Source organism: Dendrobates tinctorius, unplaced genomic scaffold, assembly GCF_039654945.1.
Source record: "Dendrobates tinctorius isolate UK_male_01 unplaced genomic scaffold, ASM3965494v1 ptg000138l, whole genome shotgun sequence".
Classification (NCBI taxonomy): domain Eukaryota; kingdom Metazoa; phylum Chordata; class Amphibia; order Anura; family Dendrobatidae; genus Dendrobates; species Dendrobates tinctorius.
Window position 1 is genome coordinate 2,043,580 of NW_027361806.1, and position 21,920 is coordinate 2,065,499.

The following is a 21,920-nucleotide window of genomic DNA, read 5'->3' on the forward strand; positions in this document are numbered from 1 at the left end:
TGTGGACTGCCCGGGGTCTGTACCGGCCTGCCGGGGGGCTGTGCCGGCCTGCCGGTGGTCTGTGCACCCTGTGGGGGTCTGTACCGGCCTGCCGGGGGGCTGTGCCGGCCTGCCGGGGGGCTGTGCTGATGTCCGGGGGTCTGTGCAAGCATCGTCCGATGGGACTACAAGTCCCATCTGGCGATGCCTGCTACCATGACAGTGATTGACACATTAGCCAATGATGGGACAGTAGTAGTCCCATCATCCGGCTAATGTGTTAAATGTTAAAAAAATATATATATATATATATATACTACATACATACTACATACATACTACATGCATGCTACATACATACTACATGCATGCTACATACATACTACATATATACTACATGCATGCTACATACATACTGCATGCTACATACATACTACATGCATGCTACTTACATACTACATGCTACATACATACCACATATATACTACATACATACTACATGCATGCTACATACATACCACATACATACTACATACATACTACATACATACTACATGCATGCTACATACATACTACATGCTACATACATACCACATACATACTACATACATACTACATGCATGCTACATACATACTACATGCTACATACATACTACATATATACTACATGCATGCTACATACATACTGCATGCTACATACATACTACATACATACTACATACATACTACATGCTACATACACACCACATATATACTACATACATACTACATGCATGCTACATACAATACATACATAGACATACAGTACATATAACATAGAGTAACATACTTACCAATACTTGTCACATTGTTCCCCGAAGCCATTGTCTTTTACGGAATAAATATTAACATAACAAACCACAAAAATACTCACCCATGATCCGAAGCAGTCCACGAGTGTGTCCCACGACGATCTTGGGTAGAGAACTGCAGCATCAGCTGATGCTGCCGTTCTCTACGGGCTGCAGGAATCCAATGACGGAAGGTAGGTATCCTTCCGCACTGTATTCCTCCGCCACTTAAAAAAAAAAGTCCCTAGTCTCACTTTATGCCATTGCTGCGTGTATGTCTATGTATGTATTGTATGAATGTATTGTATGTAGCATGCATGTAGTATGTATGTAGCATGCATGTAGTATGTATGTAGCATGCATGTAGTATGTATGTAGCATGCATGTAGTATGTATGTAGTATATATGTAGCATGTAGTACGTATGTAGCATGCATGTAGTATGTATGTAGCATGTAGTATGTATGTAGCATGCATGTAGTATATATGTAGTATGTATGTAGCATGTAGTATGTATATAGCATGCATGTAGTATGTATGTAGCATGCATGTAGTATGTATGTAGCATGCATGTAGTATGTATGTAGTATGTATGTAGTATGTATGTAGCATGCATGTAGTATGTATGTAGCATGCATGTAGTATGTAGCATGTATGTAGTATGCATGTAGTATATATGTAGTATGTATGTAGCATGTAGTATGTATGTAGCATGCATGTAGTATGTATGTAGCATGCATGTAGTATGTATGTAGTATGTATGTAGCATGCATGTAGTATGTATGTAGCATGCATGTAGTATGTAGCATGTATGTAGTATGCATGTAGTATATATGTAGTATGTATGTTACATGTAGTATATATGTAGTATGCATGTTGCATGCATGTAGTATGTAGCATGTATGTAGTATGCATGTAGTATATATGTAGTATGTATGTTACATGTAGTATATACAGTATGTAGTATGCATGTTGCATGCATGTAGTATATATGTTGTATGTATGTTGCATGCATGTAGTATATATGTAGTATGTATGTTGCATGTAGTATATATGTAGTATGAATGTAGCATGTATGTAGTATGAATGTAGCATGTATGTAGTATGCATGTTGCATGTAGTATATACACTCACTGGCCACTTTATTAGGTACACCATGCTAGTAAGGGGTTGGACCCCCTTTTGCCTTCAGAACTGCCTCAATTCTTCGTGGCAGAGATTCAACAAGGTGCTGGAAGCATTCCTCAGAGATTTTGGACCATATTGACATGATGGCATCACACAGTTGGCGCAGATTTGTCGGCTGCACATCCCTGATGCGAATCTCCCGTTCCACCACATCCCAAAGATGCTCTATTGGATTGAGATCTGGTGACTGAGGAGGCCATTTGAGTACAGTAAACTCATTGTCATGTTCAAGAAACCAATCTGAGATGATTCGAGCTTTATGACATGGCACATTATCCTGCTGAAAGTAGCCATCAGATGTTGGGTACATTGTGGTCATAAAGGGATGGACATGGTCAGCAACAATACTCAGGTAGGCTGTGGCGTTGCAACGATGCTCAATTGGTACCAAGGGGCCCAAAGAGTGCCCAGAAAAAATTCCCCACACCATGACACCACCACCACCAGCCTGAACCGTTGATACAAGGCAGGATGGATCCATGCTTTCATGTTGTTTACGCCAAATTCTGACCCTACCATCCGAATGTCGCAGCAGAAATCGAGACTCATCAGACCAGGCAACGTTTTTCCAATCTTCTACTGTCCAATTTCGATGAGCTTGTGCAAATTGTAGCCTCAGTTTCCTGTTCTTAGCTGAAAGGAGTGGTACCCAGTGTGGTCTTCTGCTGCTGTAGCCCATCTGCCTCAAAGTTCGACGCACTGTGCGTTCAGAGATGCTCTTCTGCCTACCTTGGTTGTAACGGGTGGCAATTTGAGTCACTGTTGCCTTTCTATCAGCTCGAACCAGTCTGCCCATTCTCCTCTGACCTCTGGCATCAACATGGCATTTCCGGCCACAGAACTGCCGCTCACTGGATTTTTTTTCTTTTTCGGACCATTCTCTGTAAACCCTAGAGATGGTTGTGTGTGAAAATCCCAGTAGATCAGCAGTTTCTGAAATTCTCAGACCAGCCCTTCTGGCACCAACAATCATGCCACGTTCAAAGGCACTCAAATCACCTTTCTTCCCCATACTGATGCTCGGTTTGAACTGCAGGAGATTGTCTTGACCATGTCTACATGCCTAAATGCACTGAGTTGCCGCCATGTGATTGGCTGATTAGAAATTAAGTCTTAACACACAGTTGGACAGGTGTACCTAATAAAGTGGCCAGTGAGTGTATGTAGTATGTATGTTACATGTAGTATGTATGTAGTATGTAGTATGAATGTAGCATGTATGTAGTATGCATGTTGTATGTATGTAGCATGTATGTAGCATGTAATTTTTTTTTTTATTTTTTTTTTTACATTCAACACATTAGCCGGATGATGGGACTACTACTGTCCCATCATTGGCTAATGTGTCAATCACTGTCATGGTAGCAGGCATCGCCCGATGGGACTTGTAGTCCCATCGGACGATGCCTGCACAGCCCCCCGGAGCCTGCACAGCGCCCCGGCAGGCCGGCACAGCCCCCCGGCAGGCCGGCACAGCCCCCCGGAGCCTGCACAGACCACCGGCAGGCCGGCACAGCCCACCGGCAGGCCGGCACAGCCCACCGGAGCCTGCACAGACCACCGGCAGGCCGGCACAGCCCCCCGGCAGGCCGGCACAGACCACCGGAGCCTGCACAGACCCCCTGGCAGGCCGGCACAGCCCCCCGAAAGGCCCGTACAGACCCCAGAGAGGCTGTACAAGGCAAAAACAGGGTTTTTCTTATTCCGATACCGGAAGTCCCATAGACTTGAATGGGACTTCCGGTATCGGAATCGGCGATACCGATACTTTTTTTTAAGATCGGCCGATCCATTCCGATCCGATACTTTGAAGTATCGGACGGTATCGCTCAACTCTAGTCAGGACCAAACCATTTTACCATGAGGTCGAGCTCCCATTCTGCAGATAGGTTGAGGTCAGCAATGGTGGCCTTGAAGGTTGCTTTCCAGGCTCTGTAGTTCTCTGCACAGTCGTCAAACTTTGAGAGGCTGGTGCTGATTAGATCTTTGCTCACCATAAACCTGGCTAACTCGGGCATATCTGATCCTTCACTCCTTGTTACCATGTTAGCTTGTGTTGCCTCTCGGGCTTATAAGCTGTGTGGCGTGGAAGGGTGAATTGTTCCCGGGTAGAATGATGTTGCTGCAGGGTTGAGCTGTGGTTTAACCTCTGGAGATTTCGATGACTGTGGCTTGAACTGTGGAGATGGACTGGAGTGCATCTTATGGTCGTCTTGTGATGATTGCTGCACCTGAGGGGACACATTATGGTGTTGGTCTTGGGTCTCTGCAGATGCTGTGGGTAACACTGGCACCGTAAGTTGGGCTGACTTGGACGTTTCCAGATTGGTGGGTTGAACGTCACTGGAGAAGGTGTGTGCTGCAGAGATCTGTTTCTGCACGTAATCACTGGTACGGACACCTGGGTCCTCTTCTTCCAGTGGTGGTAGGCAAATCGGGTCGAGGTTTTGATTCATTGGTTGCTCAAGTATTTTCACTTCAGCTAATGCAATTTTTTCCTCCATTTCTGTTTGAAGAATCTTTGCTTGGACCTCTGCTTTCTTGGCTTCTGCCTCTGCTTCTGTTTTCTTTTCTGTGTAGGAGCGTCTTAGTTTGGATCGTTCTGTGTTTAAACGGGCCTCTAGGATTCTGTCGCTGAGGGCTGAAGTTCTGGAGCAGGATGATTTGTATGACCAAGCAGAGTGTCTGGATGAGCCTGACCTGTGAGATCCAGCTTCTTGCAGATAAGCGATACAGAGCTCCGCTTTATCTTTGGCGTCTTGCATAGCGGCGTCCCTTTCTCTTTCTTTGGAATCCACTTTGCTTAATTCTGATGAGGCTTCATCAATATTAGAGTCTTTTAGGAAGGCAACGTACCTTGCGGATAGTCTCTTGTATCTTCCGTGGGCCGTGTCTAGCCGTTTTATAGTGTCCTGTAGACTCGCTACATCATTTTTGTGGCGTTGGATGCTTGACATGAGGGAGGTGACTCGTTCCTATAGGTTGTCCAGGTTGTCATTAAACTCATCCTTTGTACTGTGATAGTTTTCGATGACCTTTATGGTTGGTTTGATAGATCGTCTTGGTCGTGAGTCTTGGTCTGTTTCTGAAGCTGGCTCTGTTTCCCCCTCTTCAAGAAGCCACTCGGGGGCACCACTGACATATAAACAGGGATCCAAACCTGACCTATACAAACAAGTTGCAATATATGCAAAAGAGAGAAAAGGAATAGGCCACAAAAGGGGATCACCTGAAACAGGATTAGGCAAAAATACAGACATACACATATATCTAGGTTCAAAATAGAGCCAATATCGCAAACACTCCTGAATAAGTGGCTTGTTGAAAACAACCCTATAGGCCTATAAATAGCATACCATAATAAACATCTTTTGCAGACTCAGTAAATAATATGATTTGATGTACATATAACATGTGTTTAAAGGCTAGATAGGGCAATACACTATATAAACAATATTACAGATATACATAGCATATAGTATATAAAGGCAAACGGCATATATGTAGTTCCTCAAAATGCTCCACCTTTTTAGACCTAAGATGTCAAGTCTATATAGAGATTATAACAGGTTGCATACAATTGCCTCTATGTGTCCCGTAATATCAAATCTTGATGGACCTACACAAATACATGCATGGTGAGGCTAAAATAGCCCCCTATAGCAAGGTGCAACATTTCCCTGGTACATATGTAAATGGCGGGATGAAGTCTAAGGGTATAAATAACCCCCTATAGACTTCATCCCGCCATTTACATGAGACAATAGAGCAGGTGGAGGCGTTGGTCTGCTCCTATCACCAAAATGTACCTTTCAGGTTATCCCTCAAGTACCCTCACTTGTCTTCCTTTCTTTTGAGGTCCATGCCGTCAGACTCTACACCCCCTTCTCCTTGTGAGTGGCGGTGGTATATCGTCCTCCCGGCCCCTCCCATCAGTTCCTGGATCATTTTGCCACTTGGCTTCCACATTTTCTCTCCTGTGTCATCCCTACCCTCATCATGGGCGATTTCAACATCCCCATTGCTCTTCCCCTCTCCCCATCTGCTACTCACCTTTAATCTCTAACCTCCTCGTTTGGCCTTTTGCAGCTTACTAATTCTCCAACGCATGAAGACGGAAACTCCCTCGACTTGGTCTTCTCTCGGCTTTGTGCAGTGGATGATTTTGCAAACTCCCCTCTCCCGCTCTCTGACCACAACCTTCTTTCATTCTCTATCAAGAACTGCCAGGCCACTCAGGTCACCCCCACTGTCCATACTTATAGAAACATACAGGCCATTAACACCCAGAAACTTATGAAGAACTTGTAGTCATCATTGGCCCCTATCTCCTCCCTCTCATGTCCTGATTCTGCATTGAAGCATTACAATGAAACACTTCAAACTGCCCTGGATGAATTTGCACCTCCTATAAGTAGAACACCACAACACAGACGGCGACAACCCTGGCACACCCTGCAAACACGTTTCCTGCATCGGTGCTCCAGGTGCGCCGAACGTCTATGGAGAAAAGCCAATCTACCCGAAGATTTCATCCATTATAAGTTTATGCTTCGAACATACAACACTGTCCTTCACCTCTCAAAACAAACCTATTTCAACACCCTCATCACCTCACTGTCCAATAACCCGAAACGTCTATTTGACACTTTTCATTCTCTACTCAACCCAAGAGTACAGGCCCCAACCACGAAGCTTCAAGCTGACAATCTGGCCAATTACTTCAAAGAAAAATGACCAGATCCGACAGGAAATTATCTCCCAATCACCTCATACCCTGCACTGTCCTCCCTCCCTCACTGCATCTAGCTCACTCTCTGATTTTGAACCAGTCACAGAAGAAGAAGTAAGCAGGCTCCTTGCATCTTCTCGCCCAACCACTTGCACCAGTGACCCATTTCCGTCACATCTACTCCAGCCCCTTTCCCCTGCTGTCACCCCTCACCTAACTAAAATATTTAACCTCTCCCTCTCTTCTGGTATCTTTCCCTCCTCATTTAAGCATGCCGTCATACATCCACTACTTAAAAAACCATCCCTCGACCAAAACTGTGCTGCTAACTATAGACCTGTCTCTAATCTTCCCTTCATCTCTAAACTCCTGGAACACCTGGTCCACTCCCGTCTTATCCGCTATCTCTCAGAAAACTCTGTTCTCGACCCTCTCCAATCCGGTTTCCGCTCTTTACACTCCACTGAAACTGCCCTCACTAAAGTCTCTAATGATCTACTAACAGCTAAATCAAATGGTCATAATTCCATGCTAATTCTCTTGGATCTCTCTGCAGCATTCGACACTGTGGATCATCAGCTCCTCCTCACTATGCTCTGTTCCATTGGCCTCAAGGACACCGTTCTCTCCTGGTTCTCCTCCTATCTCTCTGTCCGCTCCTTTACTGTATCTTTTGCTGGCTCCTCCTCCTCTCATCTTCCCTTTACTGTTGGGGTTCCTCAAGGATCAGTCCTAGGCCCCCCCCTCTTCTCTTTGTACACTGCCCATATTGGTCAAACAATCAGTAGATTTGGTTTCCAGTACCATCTCTATGCTGATGACACCCAATTATATGCTTCTTCTCCTGACATCACGCCTGCCTTCCTAGAAAAAAACAGCGATTGTCTAAACGCTGTGTCTAACACCAGGTCCTCACTATATCTGAAACTGAACCTGTCAAAGACTGAACTCCTTGTGTTTCCTCCTGCTCAGTGGCGGATTAAGTGGACTATGGGCCCGGGGCTGTTCATAAAACCTGGGCCCCTGTACCCCCCTTCCCACCTGAGCTCTGCGGTCCCCGTGCGGGAATTGACAGCCGTACGGACCGCAGCACTTGAGTTTGCTGCGGGTCCATACGGAAAACCCGCCACCATTCCACCACGTGTGGACATGGCCTAAAAAGACATTGCACATAAGCTGTAGGCCTACGGCCAATACGCACAAAATCGCCCAACGTGATCCTGGCCATAGGGGATCTACTTTAATGTCCCCACTTTAATTTGAAGTCCCCTTACTTCATCCATTGCAGTCCCCTATCACCCACTCACTTCATCTGCAGTGCCGCTTCATCATTTGCAGCCCCTTATCCCCCCTTCCATTTCATCATGTGCAGTCCCCTTCCCCCCCAACTTCATGTGCAGCCCCACTCCTCCATCATCATGTGCAGTTAATTTTACCCCCACATCATGTGCAGTCCCCCTTACCCCCACTTCATCATGTGCAGTCCCCCTTACCCCCAATTCATCATGTGCAGTCCCCCTTACCCCCAATTCATCATGTGCAGTCCCACTTACCCCTTAATTCATCATGTGCAGTCCCACTTACCCCTTAATTCATCATGTGCAGTCCCACTTACCCCTTAATTCATCATGTGCAGTCCCCCTTATCCCCCACTTCATCATGTTCAGCCCCACTCACCCCCCTTCATCATATGCAGCCCCACTCACCCCCTTCATCATGTGCAGCCCCACTCACCGCCCTTCATCATGTGCAGCCCCACTCACCGCCCTTCATCATGTGAAGCCCCCACTCATCCCCCCTTCATCATGTGAAGCCCCCACTCATCCCCCCTTCATCATGTGAAGCCCCCACTCATCCCCCCTTCATCCTGTGAAGCCCCCAGTCACCCCCCTTCATCCTGTACAACCCCACTCAACCCCCTTCATCCTGTGTAGCCCCACTCACCCCCCTTCATCATGTGAAGCCCCCACTCATCCCCCCTTCATCCTGTGAAGCCCCCACTCATCCCCCCTTCATCATATACAGCCCCCAGTCACCCCCCTTCATCATATACAGCCCCCAGTCACCCCCATCATCATATACAGGCCCCAGTCACCCCCCTTCATTGTGTACAGCCCCCACTCACCCCCTCCCCCACTTAATTCATTTTATAAATAAAAAAAAAAAGTTCCCCATACTTACCTCACAGCCGGCTCGCTTCCCAGCAGCGCCTCTGCTTTCAGCATCCTCCGGGACATGTCGGCGCGTGCACGATGACGTCATCGCGCACGCCCGACATCTGACCCGGAAGTACAGCCGGAGGGAGCCGGAGCTGAGCAGCCGTCAAGGTGACGGCCGTGCACAGCTCCCCGCCCCGGCCTCATAGAATGTGACGCGGGCGGCTGTCTGCTGCTGGCGGCGTCACAGCGCAGGGCACGGCCGGCACTGTACAGGTGCTGGGGGAGCGGCCCGGGGGGCATTTGCCTCTCTGACACCCGGCCCAGCCCGCCCCTGCCCCTGCCCCTGGGCCCCCAAAAAACCATGGGCCCGGGGCGACCGCCCCATCCGCCCCTATTAAGATCCGCCATTGCTCCCGCTACTAATGTACCTATACCCGACATTGCCATTTCCGTGTGTGGTTCCACTATTACTCCCCAGCAACATGCCCGCTGTCTTGGGGTCATGCTTGACTCCGAGCTATCCTTTGTCCCCCACATGCGATCACTGGCTCGCTCTTGTTATCTGCACCTCAAAAACATTTCTAGAATTCGACCTTTTCTTACTTTTGACTCCGCAAAAACTCTTACTGTTTCTCTTATTCATTCTCGTCTGGACTATTGTAACTCTCTTCTAATCGGTCTCCCTCTTACCAAACTCTCCCCCCTCCAATCTGTCTTGAATGCTCCTGCCAGGATCATATTCCTCGCCAATCGTTACACCGATGCCTCTACCTTGTGCCAGTCATTACACTGGCTACCCATCCACTCCAGAATCCAGTACAAACTTATTACCCTCACCCACAAAGCTCTTCATGGCTCAGCACCACCTTACAACTCCTCCCTTGTTTCAGTATACCATCCTACCTGCGCCCTCCGTTCTGCTAATGACCTGAGGTTAGCATCCTCAATAATCAGAACCTCCCACTCCCGTCTCCAAGACTATACACGTGCTGCGCCAATTCTTTGGAATGCACTTCCCAGGTCAATACGATTAGTCCGCAATCCCCACAATTTTAAGCGTGCCCTGAAAACTCATTTATTCAGACTGGCCTACCGCCTCAACACATTAACCTAACTATCCCTATGTGGCACAGCCAAAAGTTTTTACCATAACCAGGTTCCCTGCATCATGTTCCCACATGCTTTATGCATCCATTAGCCCTCCGCGTCTGTACTGTTACACACTTAACATTATGGCTGGTCCATACAATCAGGGCAACTGTTACCACCCACCTTTCGAATAATGAGCCCCATATATTGCTCCATACAGTATTATGGGCACCACATAGCCCTCCACACATTATAATGAACCCCATATATTGCTCCATACAGAATAATGAGCCCCATATATTGCTCCATACAGAATAATGAGCCCCATATATTGCCCCATACAGAATAATGAGCACCATATATTGCTCCATACAACATTATGGGCACCACATAGCCATCTATACAGTATTGTGGGCACCACATAGCCCCTACACATTATAATGAACCCCATATATTACTCCATACAGTATAATGAGCCCCATATATTGCTCCATACTGAATAATGAGCCCCATATATTGCTCCATACAGTATTATGGGCACCACAGGCACATAGCCCTCCACACATTATAATGAACCCCATATATTGCTCCATACAGTATAATGAGCCCCATATATTGCTCCATACAGAATAATAAGCCCCATATATTGCTCCGTACAGTATTATGGGCAACACATAGTGCTCCATACAGAACATGCCCCATATATTGCTACATACAGAATAATGAGCCCCATATATTGCCCCATACAGTATAATGAGCCCCATATATTTCTCCATACAGTATTATGGGTACCACATAGCCCTCCAAACAGAATAATGAGCCCCATATATTTCTCCATACAGAATAATAAGCCCCATATATTGCTCCATACAGTATTATGGGCACCACATAGTCCTCCATACAGTATTGTGGGCACCACATAGCGCTCCATACAGAATAACAAGCCCATATATTGCTCCATACAGTATTATGGACACCGCATAGTCCACCATACAGTTTTGTGGGCACCATATACAGTGGTGGCCAAAAGTATTGACACCACTGCAATTTTGTCAGATAATACTCAGTTTCTTCCTGAAAATGATTGCAAACACAAATTCTTTGGTATTATTATCTTCATTTAATTTGTCTTAAATGAAAAAACACACAAAGAATTGTCCTAAAGCCAAATTGGATATAATTCCACACCAAACATAAAAAAGAGTGTGGACAAATGTATTGGCACTGTTCGAAAAATCATGTGATGCTTCTCTAATTTGTGTAATTAACAGCACCTGTAACTTACCTGTGGCACCTAACAGGTGTTGGCAATAACTAAATCACACTTGCAGCCAGTTGACATGGAATAAAGTTGACTCAACCTCTGTCCTGTGTCCTTGTGTGTACCACATTGAGCATGGAGAAAAGAAAGAAGACCAAAGAACTGTCTGAAGAATTGAGAAACCAAATTGTGAGGAAGCATGAGCAATCTCAAGGCTACAAGTCCATCTCCAAAGACCTGAATGTTCCTGTGTCTACCGTGCGCAGTGTCATCAAGAAGTTTAAAGCCCATGGCACTCTGGCTAACCTCCCTAGATGTGGACGGAAAAGAAAAATTGACAAGAGATTTCAACGCAAGATTGTGCGGATGTTGGATAAAGAACCTCGACTAACATCCAAACAAGTTGAAGCTGCCCTGCAGTCCGAGGGTACAACAGTGTCAACCCGTACTATCCGTCGGCGTCTGAATGAAAAGGGACTGTATGGTAGGAGACCCAGGAAGACCCCACTTCTTACCCCGAGACATAAAAAAGCCAGGCTGGAGTTTGCCAAAACTTACCTGAAAAAGCCTAAAACGTTTTGGAAGAATGTTCTCTGGTCAGATGAGACAAAAGTAGAGCTTTTTGGGCAAAGGCATCAACATAGAGTTTACAGGAGAAAAAAAGAGGCATTCAAAGAAAAGAACACGGTCCCTACAGTCAAACATGGCGGAGGTTCCCTGATGTTTTGGGGTTGCTTTGCTGCCTCTGGCACTGGACTGCTTGACCGTGTGCATGGCATTATGAAGTCAGAAGACTACCAACAAATTTTGCAGCATAATGTAGGGCCCAGTGTGAGAAAGCTGGGTCTCCCTCAGAGATCATGGGTCTTCCAGCAGGACAATGACCCAAAACACACTTCAAAAAGCACTAGAAAATGGTTTGAGAGAAAGCACTGGAGACTTCTAAGGTGGCCAGCAATGAGTCCAGACCTGAATCCCATAGAACACCTGTGGAGAGATCTAAAAATGGCAGTTTGGAGAAGGCACCCTTCTAATATCAGGGACCTGGAGCAGTTTGCCAAAGAAGAATGCTCTAAAATTCCAGCAGAGCATTGTAAGAAACTCATTGATGGTTACCGGAAGCGGTTGGTCGCAGTTATTTTGGCTAAAGGTTGTGCAACCAAGTATTAGGCTGAGGGTGCCAATACTTTTGTCTGGCCCATTTTTGGAGTTTTGTGTGAAATGATCAATGTTTTGCTTTCTGCTTCATTCTCTTTTGTGTTTTTTCATTTAATACAAATTAAATGAAGATAATAATACCAAAGAATTTGTGTTTGCAATCATTTTCAGGAAGAAACTGAGTATTATCTGACAAAATTGCAGGGGTGTCAATACTTTTGGCCACAACTGTAGGTGATACTGTGACTGGTGTGTATAGGTGCAGTATCACCTATGTAACATATCTACTGCAGTATCAGTCATCATAGAATCGTAGAGTTGGAAGGGACCTCCTGGGCCATCTGGTCCAACCCCCTGCTCAAAGCAGGATTCGCTAAATCATCCCAGTCAGATATCTGTCCAGCCTCTGTTTGAAGACTTCCATTGAAGGAGAACTCACCAACTCTCATGGCAGCCTGTTCCACTCATTGATCACTCTAACTGTCAAAAAGTTTTTCTAATATCTAATCTGTGTCTCCTCCCCTTCAGTTTCATCCCATTGCTTCTAGTCTTTCCATGTGCAAATGAGAATAAAGTTGATCCTTCTACAATGTGACAGCCCTTTAGATATTTGTATACAGCTATTAAGTCTCCTCTCAGTCTTCTCTTTTGCAAACTAAACATTCCCAAATCCTGCAACCTTTCCTCATAAGACAGGGTTTGCAGACCGGTCACCATTCTGGTCGCTCTTTTCTGAACTTGCTCCAGTTTGTTGATGTCTTTTTTAAAATGTGGTGCCCAAAACTGGACACAGTATTCCAGATGAGGTCTGACCAAAGAGGAGTAGAGGGAAATAATGACTTCACGTGATCTAGACTGTATGCTTCTGTTAATACATCCTAGAATTGCATTTGCCTTTTTTGCTGCTGCATCACACTGTTGACTCATATTCAGGCTGTGATCTATTAGTATACCCAAGTCTTTTTCACATGTGCTGTTGCTAAGCCCTATTCCTCCCATTCTGTATATGCTTTTTTCATTTTATCACCCATATATTGTATTTATAAGTCACAGTATCCCCTATATAATGTATATAGACTGCTGTATATACATTATATAGGTGATACTGTGAGTATACACAGATTTAGCAGCCAGTATCACCTATATAATGTATATACAGTATACAGGTGATAGTGCAAGGGCTGTACACACACATAATACAAAGTTTCCATATTGGGACTCACCCAGGTCCCTGAGATGGGGGAGATGAACAGCTGAGGTGCGTCCATCGTTGGGCATGCACAGGAGTGGGTCTCTGGCTTGGACAGTAAGTAGAGCAGGAAACAAAAAAAGGGGGATATACAGCACTGGCGGGGACAGGCATTGCCGGGGAGGCACATAGATCACCGGGGAGACACAGAAATCACAGGAGGGCACATAGCTGAAGGGCACAGAGATCACGGAGGGGCATATAGCTGGAGGGGACAGAGATCACAGGGGCACAGAGATCACAAGGGAGCACAAATATCACAGGGGGGCACATAGGGGGCACAGGAATCACAGGGGTGCACATAGTTGGGGCCACAGATCACAGGTGGGCACATAGCTGGGGCCACAGAGATCACGGGGGGCACATAGCTGGTGCCATAGAGGTCACGGGGGGGCACATAGCTGGAGCCACAGAGATCACGGGGGGCACATAGCTGGCACCAGAGAGATCACGGGGGGGCACATAGCTGGAGCCAGAGAGATCACAAAGGGGCACATAGCTGGAGCCACAGAGATCACAGGGGGTCACAGAGATCACAGGGGGTCACATAGCTGGGGTCACAGATCACAGGGGGTCACATAGCTGGGGTCACATAGATCACAGGGGGGCACATAGCTGGGGCCATAGATGTCACAGGGGGCACATAGCTGGGAGGCACATAGTTGGGGGGGCCACAGAGATCACATGGGGATATATATCCCAGGGGGACACTTAGCTGAGGGGCACAGATGTCCAGCAGACAGTCACAGAGCTGCCGGCACAGAGATCTCTCTGGCAGCAGCAGCTCCTCTAGTTCCGGGACAGTAGCAACTAGAATGGAGTTGATTGTATGAGGTAATGATATAATGTATATATGGGGAGAAACTGCTGCCATCATACTGTATATATGAACAGGCTGAGGGGCCATTATACTGTATATATGGGAAGAAACTGCTGCCATCATACTGTATATATGAACAGGCTGAGGGGCCATTATACTGTATATATGGGGAGAAACTGCGGCCATCATACTCTATATATGAACGGGCTGAGGGGCCATCCTACTGTATATATGGGAGCTGGGGACATCCTTCTATGTATATGGGGTGGAACTGGGACCACCATACTGTATATATGGGGGCTGGGGCCATCATATTATATATATGAGGGAACTGAGGTCATCATACTATATATATGGGAGAACTAGGGCCACCTTACTATATACATGGGGAAACTGGAGCCATTCTACTCTCTCTCTCTCTATATATATATATAATGTATGTGTGTGTGTGTGTGTGTATACATATATATATATGAACTGGGGGTCATCATATATATGGGGTGAGCTGGGGATATCTTACTATATATATATGGGGAGAACTGGTGCCTCCACACTTTATATGTGGGGCTGTGGGACCATCATACTTATATATTAGGGAACTGGTTTCATCATACTATATATATGGGGGAACTAGAACCATCCTTTTATATACACGGGGGCAACTGGGGCCACCAAACTATTTGGTGCAGTGGGGACCTTTATACTATATATACAGGGCAGTGGGGCCATCATACTATACAGTTGAAACCAGAAGTTTCCATACACTATATAAAGACACATATGGCCTAAAACGGGAAAGGTTTATTCTGATTTCATGTCAGATATTGAGAAAAACATGCAGATTTGTATTTTTATACAGTATATGTCACGCCGTGCTCACCTGGGGGCGGGACCTCGGTCCCGACGTCATCTCTTCCGGAGCTGTGGTCACTCCGGGGGTCCCGTAGGGTGCGCACGCGCAGCTCCCGTCCCCGGGCCTCCTCCTACATGTCACGTTTGTGCTTGCGCGCTCCTGTCAGTGCTGTATAGGGCTCGGTCCTCTCTATGGTAATGGAGGACCTGACCCGGAACCTGTAGTGGTCATGTGCTTTCTGGCTAGGTCCTGACCCGGAACCAGTAGTAGTCATGTGCTATATCAGACGACCTCCCCCTAGGGGAGGTGCCTGATTATTGTTGTGCTCCTGGCTTGGTCTGCCGTGTCCCTGATGGCTGTGCGCTGTACTCAGGTCCTCTGCCTCGCACTCTGTTGTGCCTCTTGGCACACGCTCTGAATCTGCACTCTGCTTTGTACTTGGTTGTGCCTCCTGGCACACGCTCTGACCCTGTGTTCTGTCTCGTACTCGGTTGTGCCTCCTGGCACATGCTCTGACACTGTACTCTGTCTCATACTCAGTCGTGCCTCCTGGCACACACTCTGATTCCGTGCTCTGTCTTATACTCAGTTGTGCCTCCGGGCACACACTCTGATCCTGTACTCAGTCTCTTACTCTGTTACACCTCCTGGCACACCTGCTGCCTGACTCAGTGCTCTGACGTGCTCCTTGCACGCTTCCTGCTTCACTCACACCCGGACGAACGAAGTCTCTGTATACCACGTGTTCCCGTGTCCACACTTTACACGTTCCTGCAGACACTCTCACCCACTCGTGTCTCCTGTGAGCCGGCCGCCTGGTGCCAGCAGTCGTGGTGCCTCACCCCCTGGGGCTTGCCCCTGACACTCCCTGTATAGGGGGTGGTCTTCACTAGGTCAGCTCGCCCTGGGAGGGTTGGTGTCACGACCCAGAGGGTCCACTCCAGGAGTCGTCACAGTATAATCAGGCCATGGACCCCGCTGGTGCCACCACCTCCATCCAAAAGGAACTGGTGTTCCTACGGGAGAGTCAGACCAGGATTATGGTCTTTTTGAAATCCATGGAGTCTCGTTTGTCGGCCATACAATCCGTTTCTGCCCAGTCCTCGGCCCCGCATCCGATACCGCGCCTCGGCAAGCCACCCCGATATAGCGGGGACCCTAAGTTTTGTCGAGGTTTTCTGAACCAATGCCGGTTACATTTTGAGCTTTTGCCGCAGCACTATCCCACTGAGTGCGCCCAAATTGCCTTTATTGTTTCACACTTAGAGGGGGAGGCATTAGCATGGGTGAACCCCCTCCGGGAGCGCAATGACCCACTCGTCTCTCGGCTTTCCACCTTTTTGGACACCTTCCGCAAGGTGTTCGACGAGCCGGGTCGGCTGGCCTCTATCACCGAGTCCCTCTTTAACCTCCATCAGGGTACGCTACCGGTAGGACAGTATGCCATCTGTTTTCGTACCTTGGCCTCCGAACTCGGTTGGAACAACGAGGCTCTCGTAGGGATCTTTTGGCGTGGCCTGTCCAGTCGGATCAAAGACGTACTGGCAGGTCGGGATACTCCCACCTCTTTAGAGGATCTGATCTCACTGGCGACACGCATCGACCTGCGGTTTCAGGAACGTGCCCGTGAATTAGCCAGAGAGAGGAGCTCCTCTCCCCTCCTCCGTTCCTGCTCCAAGAAGCCGGGAAACTTCTCCGCCTAGGGTTGATAGGAGAGGCCTCCCTAGGTGTACGTGATTCCTCTCCTCCCCTGCTCGTGTCCGTATTGAATCTCGGTGCCAAGCGTTATTCTGAGGAGGCTTTCCTGGATTCTGGCGCGGAGGGGAATTTTATCACACTCGAGGCGGTTAAAAAATACCGGATTCCTGTCAGATCCCTGGAGACTCCTCGGTCGATTGTTTCGGTCAATGGTACGTCCGTGCTGGAGTCCGTTACCCAGGCCACCGTAGAGATCGAGCTGCAGATCGGAGCCCTGCACCTGGAGAAGATCTCCTTCCTCGTCTTGTCCACCATGTCTCACGCACTTCTTCTAGGCCTCCCTTGGCTACGGACTCATGAGCCAACCCTGGACTGGCGGTTGGGCGAGATACTCCGGTGGGGACCGTTCTGTCAGGAGAAGTGCCTGTTGCCCGTCCGTCTGATGAACTCTGCCGGTCCATCCCCGGCACCTACAGGTCTGCCGTCGGCTTACTGGTCCTTTGCAGATGTTTTCGACAAGAAGGAGGCCGAGACTCTGCCCCCCCATCGGCCATATGACTGTCCGATTGACCTCATTCCTGGTTCTACGCCACCCAGGGGTAGGATATACCCGCTATCCCCTGCTGAGACCCAAGCTATGTCTGACTATATCCAGGAGAACCTTGCTAGAGGTTTCATCCGTAAGTCCTCCTCGCCCGCGGGAGCGGGATTTTTCTTTGTAAAAAAGAAGGACGGCTCCCTCCGTCCTTGCATAGACTACCGAGGCCTGAACAATATCACGGTCAAGAACAAGTACCCATTGCCATTGATCCCGGAGCTCTTTGACCGACTTAGAGGAGCTCGAATTTTCACCAAACTGGATCTTCGTGGGGCCTACAACTTGATCCGCATTCGTTCCGGGGATGAGTGGAAGACCGCCTTTAACACCAGAGACGGTCACTACGAGTACTTGGTCATGCCCTTCGGCCTCTGCAATGCCCCAGCGGTTTTCCAGGAGTTCGTGAATGACGTCTTCCGGGATATGCTGTACTCCTGCGTGGTAGTCTATCTGGATGACATCCTTGTTTTTTCTCCAGACCTCTCCGCCCACAGAAAGAACGTGCGTCAAGTCCTCCAGCGCCTGAGGGAGAACCGCCTTTATGCCAAGCTCGAGAAATGTGCCTTCGAGCAAACGTCCCTGCCATTCTTGGGGTACATTATCTCAGAATCAGGTCTATGCATGGATCCGGCAAAAGTGTCCGCCGTCCTCGATTGGCCACAGCCCCATGGGGTGAAGGCAATCCAACGCTTCCTTGGTTTTGCGAACTACTACCGACAGTTCGTTCCTCATTTTTCCTCGTTGGTTCGCCCCATCTCGTCCCTTATCTGCAAGGGAGCTAACCCAAAGGCTTGGCCCTCTGAGGCTGAAGAGGCCTTCCAGTCGTTGAAACAAGCCTTCGCCGCTGCTCCGGCGCTTCACCGACCTGAGGTTAGTAGACCTTTCACTCTCGAGGTAGACGCATCCTCTACTGGGGCTGGCGCAGTCCTTCTGCAGAAATCCTCTTCTGGACGTTTTGTCACCTGTGGCTTCTTTTCTAAAGTATTTTCCTCCACTGAGCAGAACTACTCCATTGGCGACAAAGAGCTATTGGCCATTAAGTTGGCCTTGGAGGAGTGGAGGTACTTACTGGAGGGTGCCATACATCCATTCAAGATCTTCACAGACCATAAGAACCTGGCGTACATCCAGTCCGCACAGAGGCTCAATCCTCGGCAAGCCAGGTGGTCCCTATTCTTCGCCCGCTTTGACTTTGAGCTACATTTTCGGCCCGGCGATAAGAACGTTAGAGCGGATGCGTTGTCAAGATCATTCCTGTTGTCTGATGCAGAGGAAGAACCCTCTCATATCATTGATTTATCCAAAGTAATTACTGTGGCTCCTGTCAAGTTAACCACGTTACCTCCGGGAAGAACCTTTGTGGCTGAGAATAACCGAAAACGAGTGCTAAATTGGGGACAATCGTCCAAGATTGCCGGCCACGTTGGTGTCAAAAAGACTTTGGACTTAATCTCTCGCCATTATTGGTGGCCTTCACTCTCCCAGGATGTTAAAGACTTTGTAGCATCTTGCCCGTCCTGTGCCCAGAACAAGATACCCAGACAACCACCCTCCGGTCTTCTGTTCCCGCTTCCCATTCCGTCGGCTCCATGGCAGCACATAGCCATGGATTTCATTACTGATCTGCCTTGTTCTTCCGGTTGTACTGTGGTCTTGGTGGTTGTAGACCGATTTTCAAAGATGGCTCACTTCATTCCTCTTCCCGGACTACCCTCTGCTCCTGACTTGGCGAAGATCTTCATTTCCCATATCTTCAGGATTCACGGCTTCCCCCAGCACATCGTGTCGGATAGAGGGGTCCAATTCACCTCCCGGTTCTGGAGAGCTCTATGCGGACTCATGAAAGTGTCATTGGATTTCTCTTCCGCCTATCACCCCCAAACCAATGGGCAGGTGGAACGTACCAACCAGATCCTTACATCCTATCTCCGGCATTTTTCTAATGCTCATCAGAATGACTGGGTCGGTCTACTTCCTTGGGCTGAGTTCGCCTACAATAATCACTCCAGTGAATCGTCTACCAAGTCTCCTTTCTTCATCGTCTTTGGACAGCATCTCAATGTGCCTCTACCGGTACTTCCTGTCTCGGGGGTACCTGCTGCCGATTCTCAGTCTGTGGAGTTCTCCAGGGTATGGCAGGAGACCAAAACCGCTCTCGAGAAAGCACGGGACAGAATGAAATTACACGCTGACAAGAGGCGCCTGGACGTTCCTCCATTTCTCCCTGGTGACAAGGTGTGGCTCTCCACCAAATACGTCCGCCTTAAGGTACCATCTTACAAACTGGGTCCCCGTTACATTGGTCCTTTTGAGGTCCTCAGGCGGATTAATGATGTTGCTTACAAATTGAAGCTGCCTCCTTCACTCCGTATTCCCAATTCCTTCCATGTGTCTCTCCTAAAACCTGTGGTTCTTAACCGATTTCATCCTTCTCCAGGCCACACACCCCAGCCTGTTGGCTTGGGGGATGAGTTTGAGGTGAATGACATTTTGGCCATGAAGAAGGTAAGTGGGAGAACCATGTTCCTGGTCGATTGGAAGGGTTTTGGCCCCGAGGAGAGGTCATGGGAACCCAGGGAGAATATCCACGCACCCCAGATTTTGTCTAAGTTCCTCTACAGTTTTAGAAAGAGGGGGCGTAAAGGGGGGGGTACTGTCACGCCGTGCTCACCTGGGGGCGGGACCTCGGTCCCGACGTCATCTCTTCCGGAGCTGCGGTCACTCCGGGGGTCCCGTAGGGTGCGCACGCGCAGCTCCCGTCCCCGGGCCTCCTCCTACATGTCACGTTTGCGCTTGCGCGCTCCTGTCAGTGCTGTATAGGGCTCGGTCCTCTCTATGGTAATGGAGGACCTGACCCGGAACCTGTAGTGGTCATGTGCTTTCTGGCTAGGTCCTGACCCGGAACCAGTAGTAGTCATGTGCTATATCAGACGACCTCCCCCTAGGGGAGGTGCCTGATTATTGTTGTGCTCCTGGCTTGGTCTGCGTGTCCCTGCCTGGCTGTGCGCTGTACTCAGGTCCTCTGCCTTGCACTCTGTTGTGCCTCTTGGCACACGCTCTGAATCTGCACTCTGCTTTGTACTTGGTTGTGCCTCCTGGCACACGCTCTGACCCTGTGTTCTGTCTCGTACTCGGTTGTGCCTCCTGGCACATGCTCTGACACTGTACTCTGTCTCATACTCGGTTGTGCCTCCTGGCACACGCTCTTACCCTGTACTCTGTCTTATACTCAGTCGTGCCTCCTGGCACACACTCTGATTCCGTGCTCTGTCTTATACTCAGTTGTGCCTCCGGGCACACACTCTGATCCTGTACTCAGTCTCTTACTCTGTTACACCTCCTGGCACACCTGCTGCCTGACTCAGTGCTCTGACGTGCTCCTTGCACGCTTCCTGCTTCACTCACACCCGGACGAACGAAGTCTCTGTATACCACGTGTTCCCGTGTCCACACTTTACACGTTCCTGCAGACACTCTCACCCACTCGTGTCTCCTGTGAGCCGGCCGCCTGGTGCCAGCAGTCGTGGTGCCTCACCCCCTGGGGCTTGCCCCTGACACTCCCTGTATAGGAGGTGGTCTTCACTAGGTCAGCTCGCCCTGGGAGGGTTGGTGTCACGACCCAGAGGGTCCACTCCAGGAGTCGTCACAGTATATAGTGGATGTAAACTTCTGGTTTCAACTGTATATACATAGGGGGCAGTGGGGATTTCATACTATATACAGGGAGCAGTGGGGACCTTCATACTATATATAGGGGCAGGGGGACCTTCATGCTGTATATAGGGTCATTAGGGACCATCATACTATATTTAGGGGCAATGGGAACATCTTATTTTATATAGGGGCTATGTAGCCATTTTACTATATATAGGGAGATCTGGGGTCCTCAATGTATAATAAAGGGCTTTGGGGACCATCATATTTTGTTTTGTGGTATGTAGGGCTATCATTCTGTATATTCAGAGCTTTGTGGGCACTCAGAGGACATTATTTGTTATAAATGGGGACATTATTAGGTTTGATAGGGGCACTCAGGTTCCATTATTTTTTTCTTAAGGCTCAGCTCTCCTCCCATATCTCTGTAGTAAGCTCCGTTCTGTTCCTATACTTCTGTAGTAAGCTTGGTTCTGCTCCTATATCTATGTAGTAAGCTCATTTCTGCCCCTATATCTCTTTAGTAAGCTCGGTTCTCCTCCCATATCTCTGTAGTAAGCTCTGTTCTGCTCCCATATCTCTGTAGTAAGCTCAGTTCTGCTCCTATATTTCTGTAGTAAGCTAGGTTCTCCTCCCATATCTCTGTAGTAAGC

At 48.3% G+C, this 21,920-nt stretch overlaps 1 protein-coding gene across 1 annotated transcript in view; it reads right to left on the minus strand.

The window, feature by feature from the left end:
• Nucleotides 1-15,539, minus strand: part of LOC141048615 (cytochrome P450 4B1-like) — a 58,183-nt gene extending 42,644 nt beyond the window's left edge. Inside the window, exon 1 of the mRNA XM_073544379.1 lies at nucleotides 15,345-15,539. Coding sequence (XP_073400480.1) covers nucleotides 15,345-15,374 — 30 coding nt within the window. The 5' untranslated portion in view covers nucleotides 15,375-15,539. The remainder of the gene's footprint in view (nucleotides 1-15,344) is intronic.
• Between the last annotated feature and the right edge of the window lie 6,381 nt (nucleotides 15,540-21,920).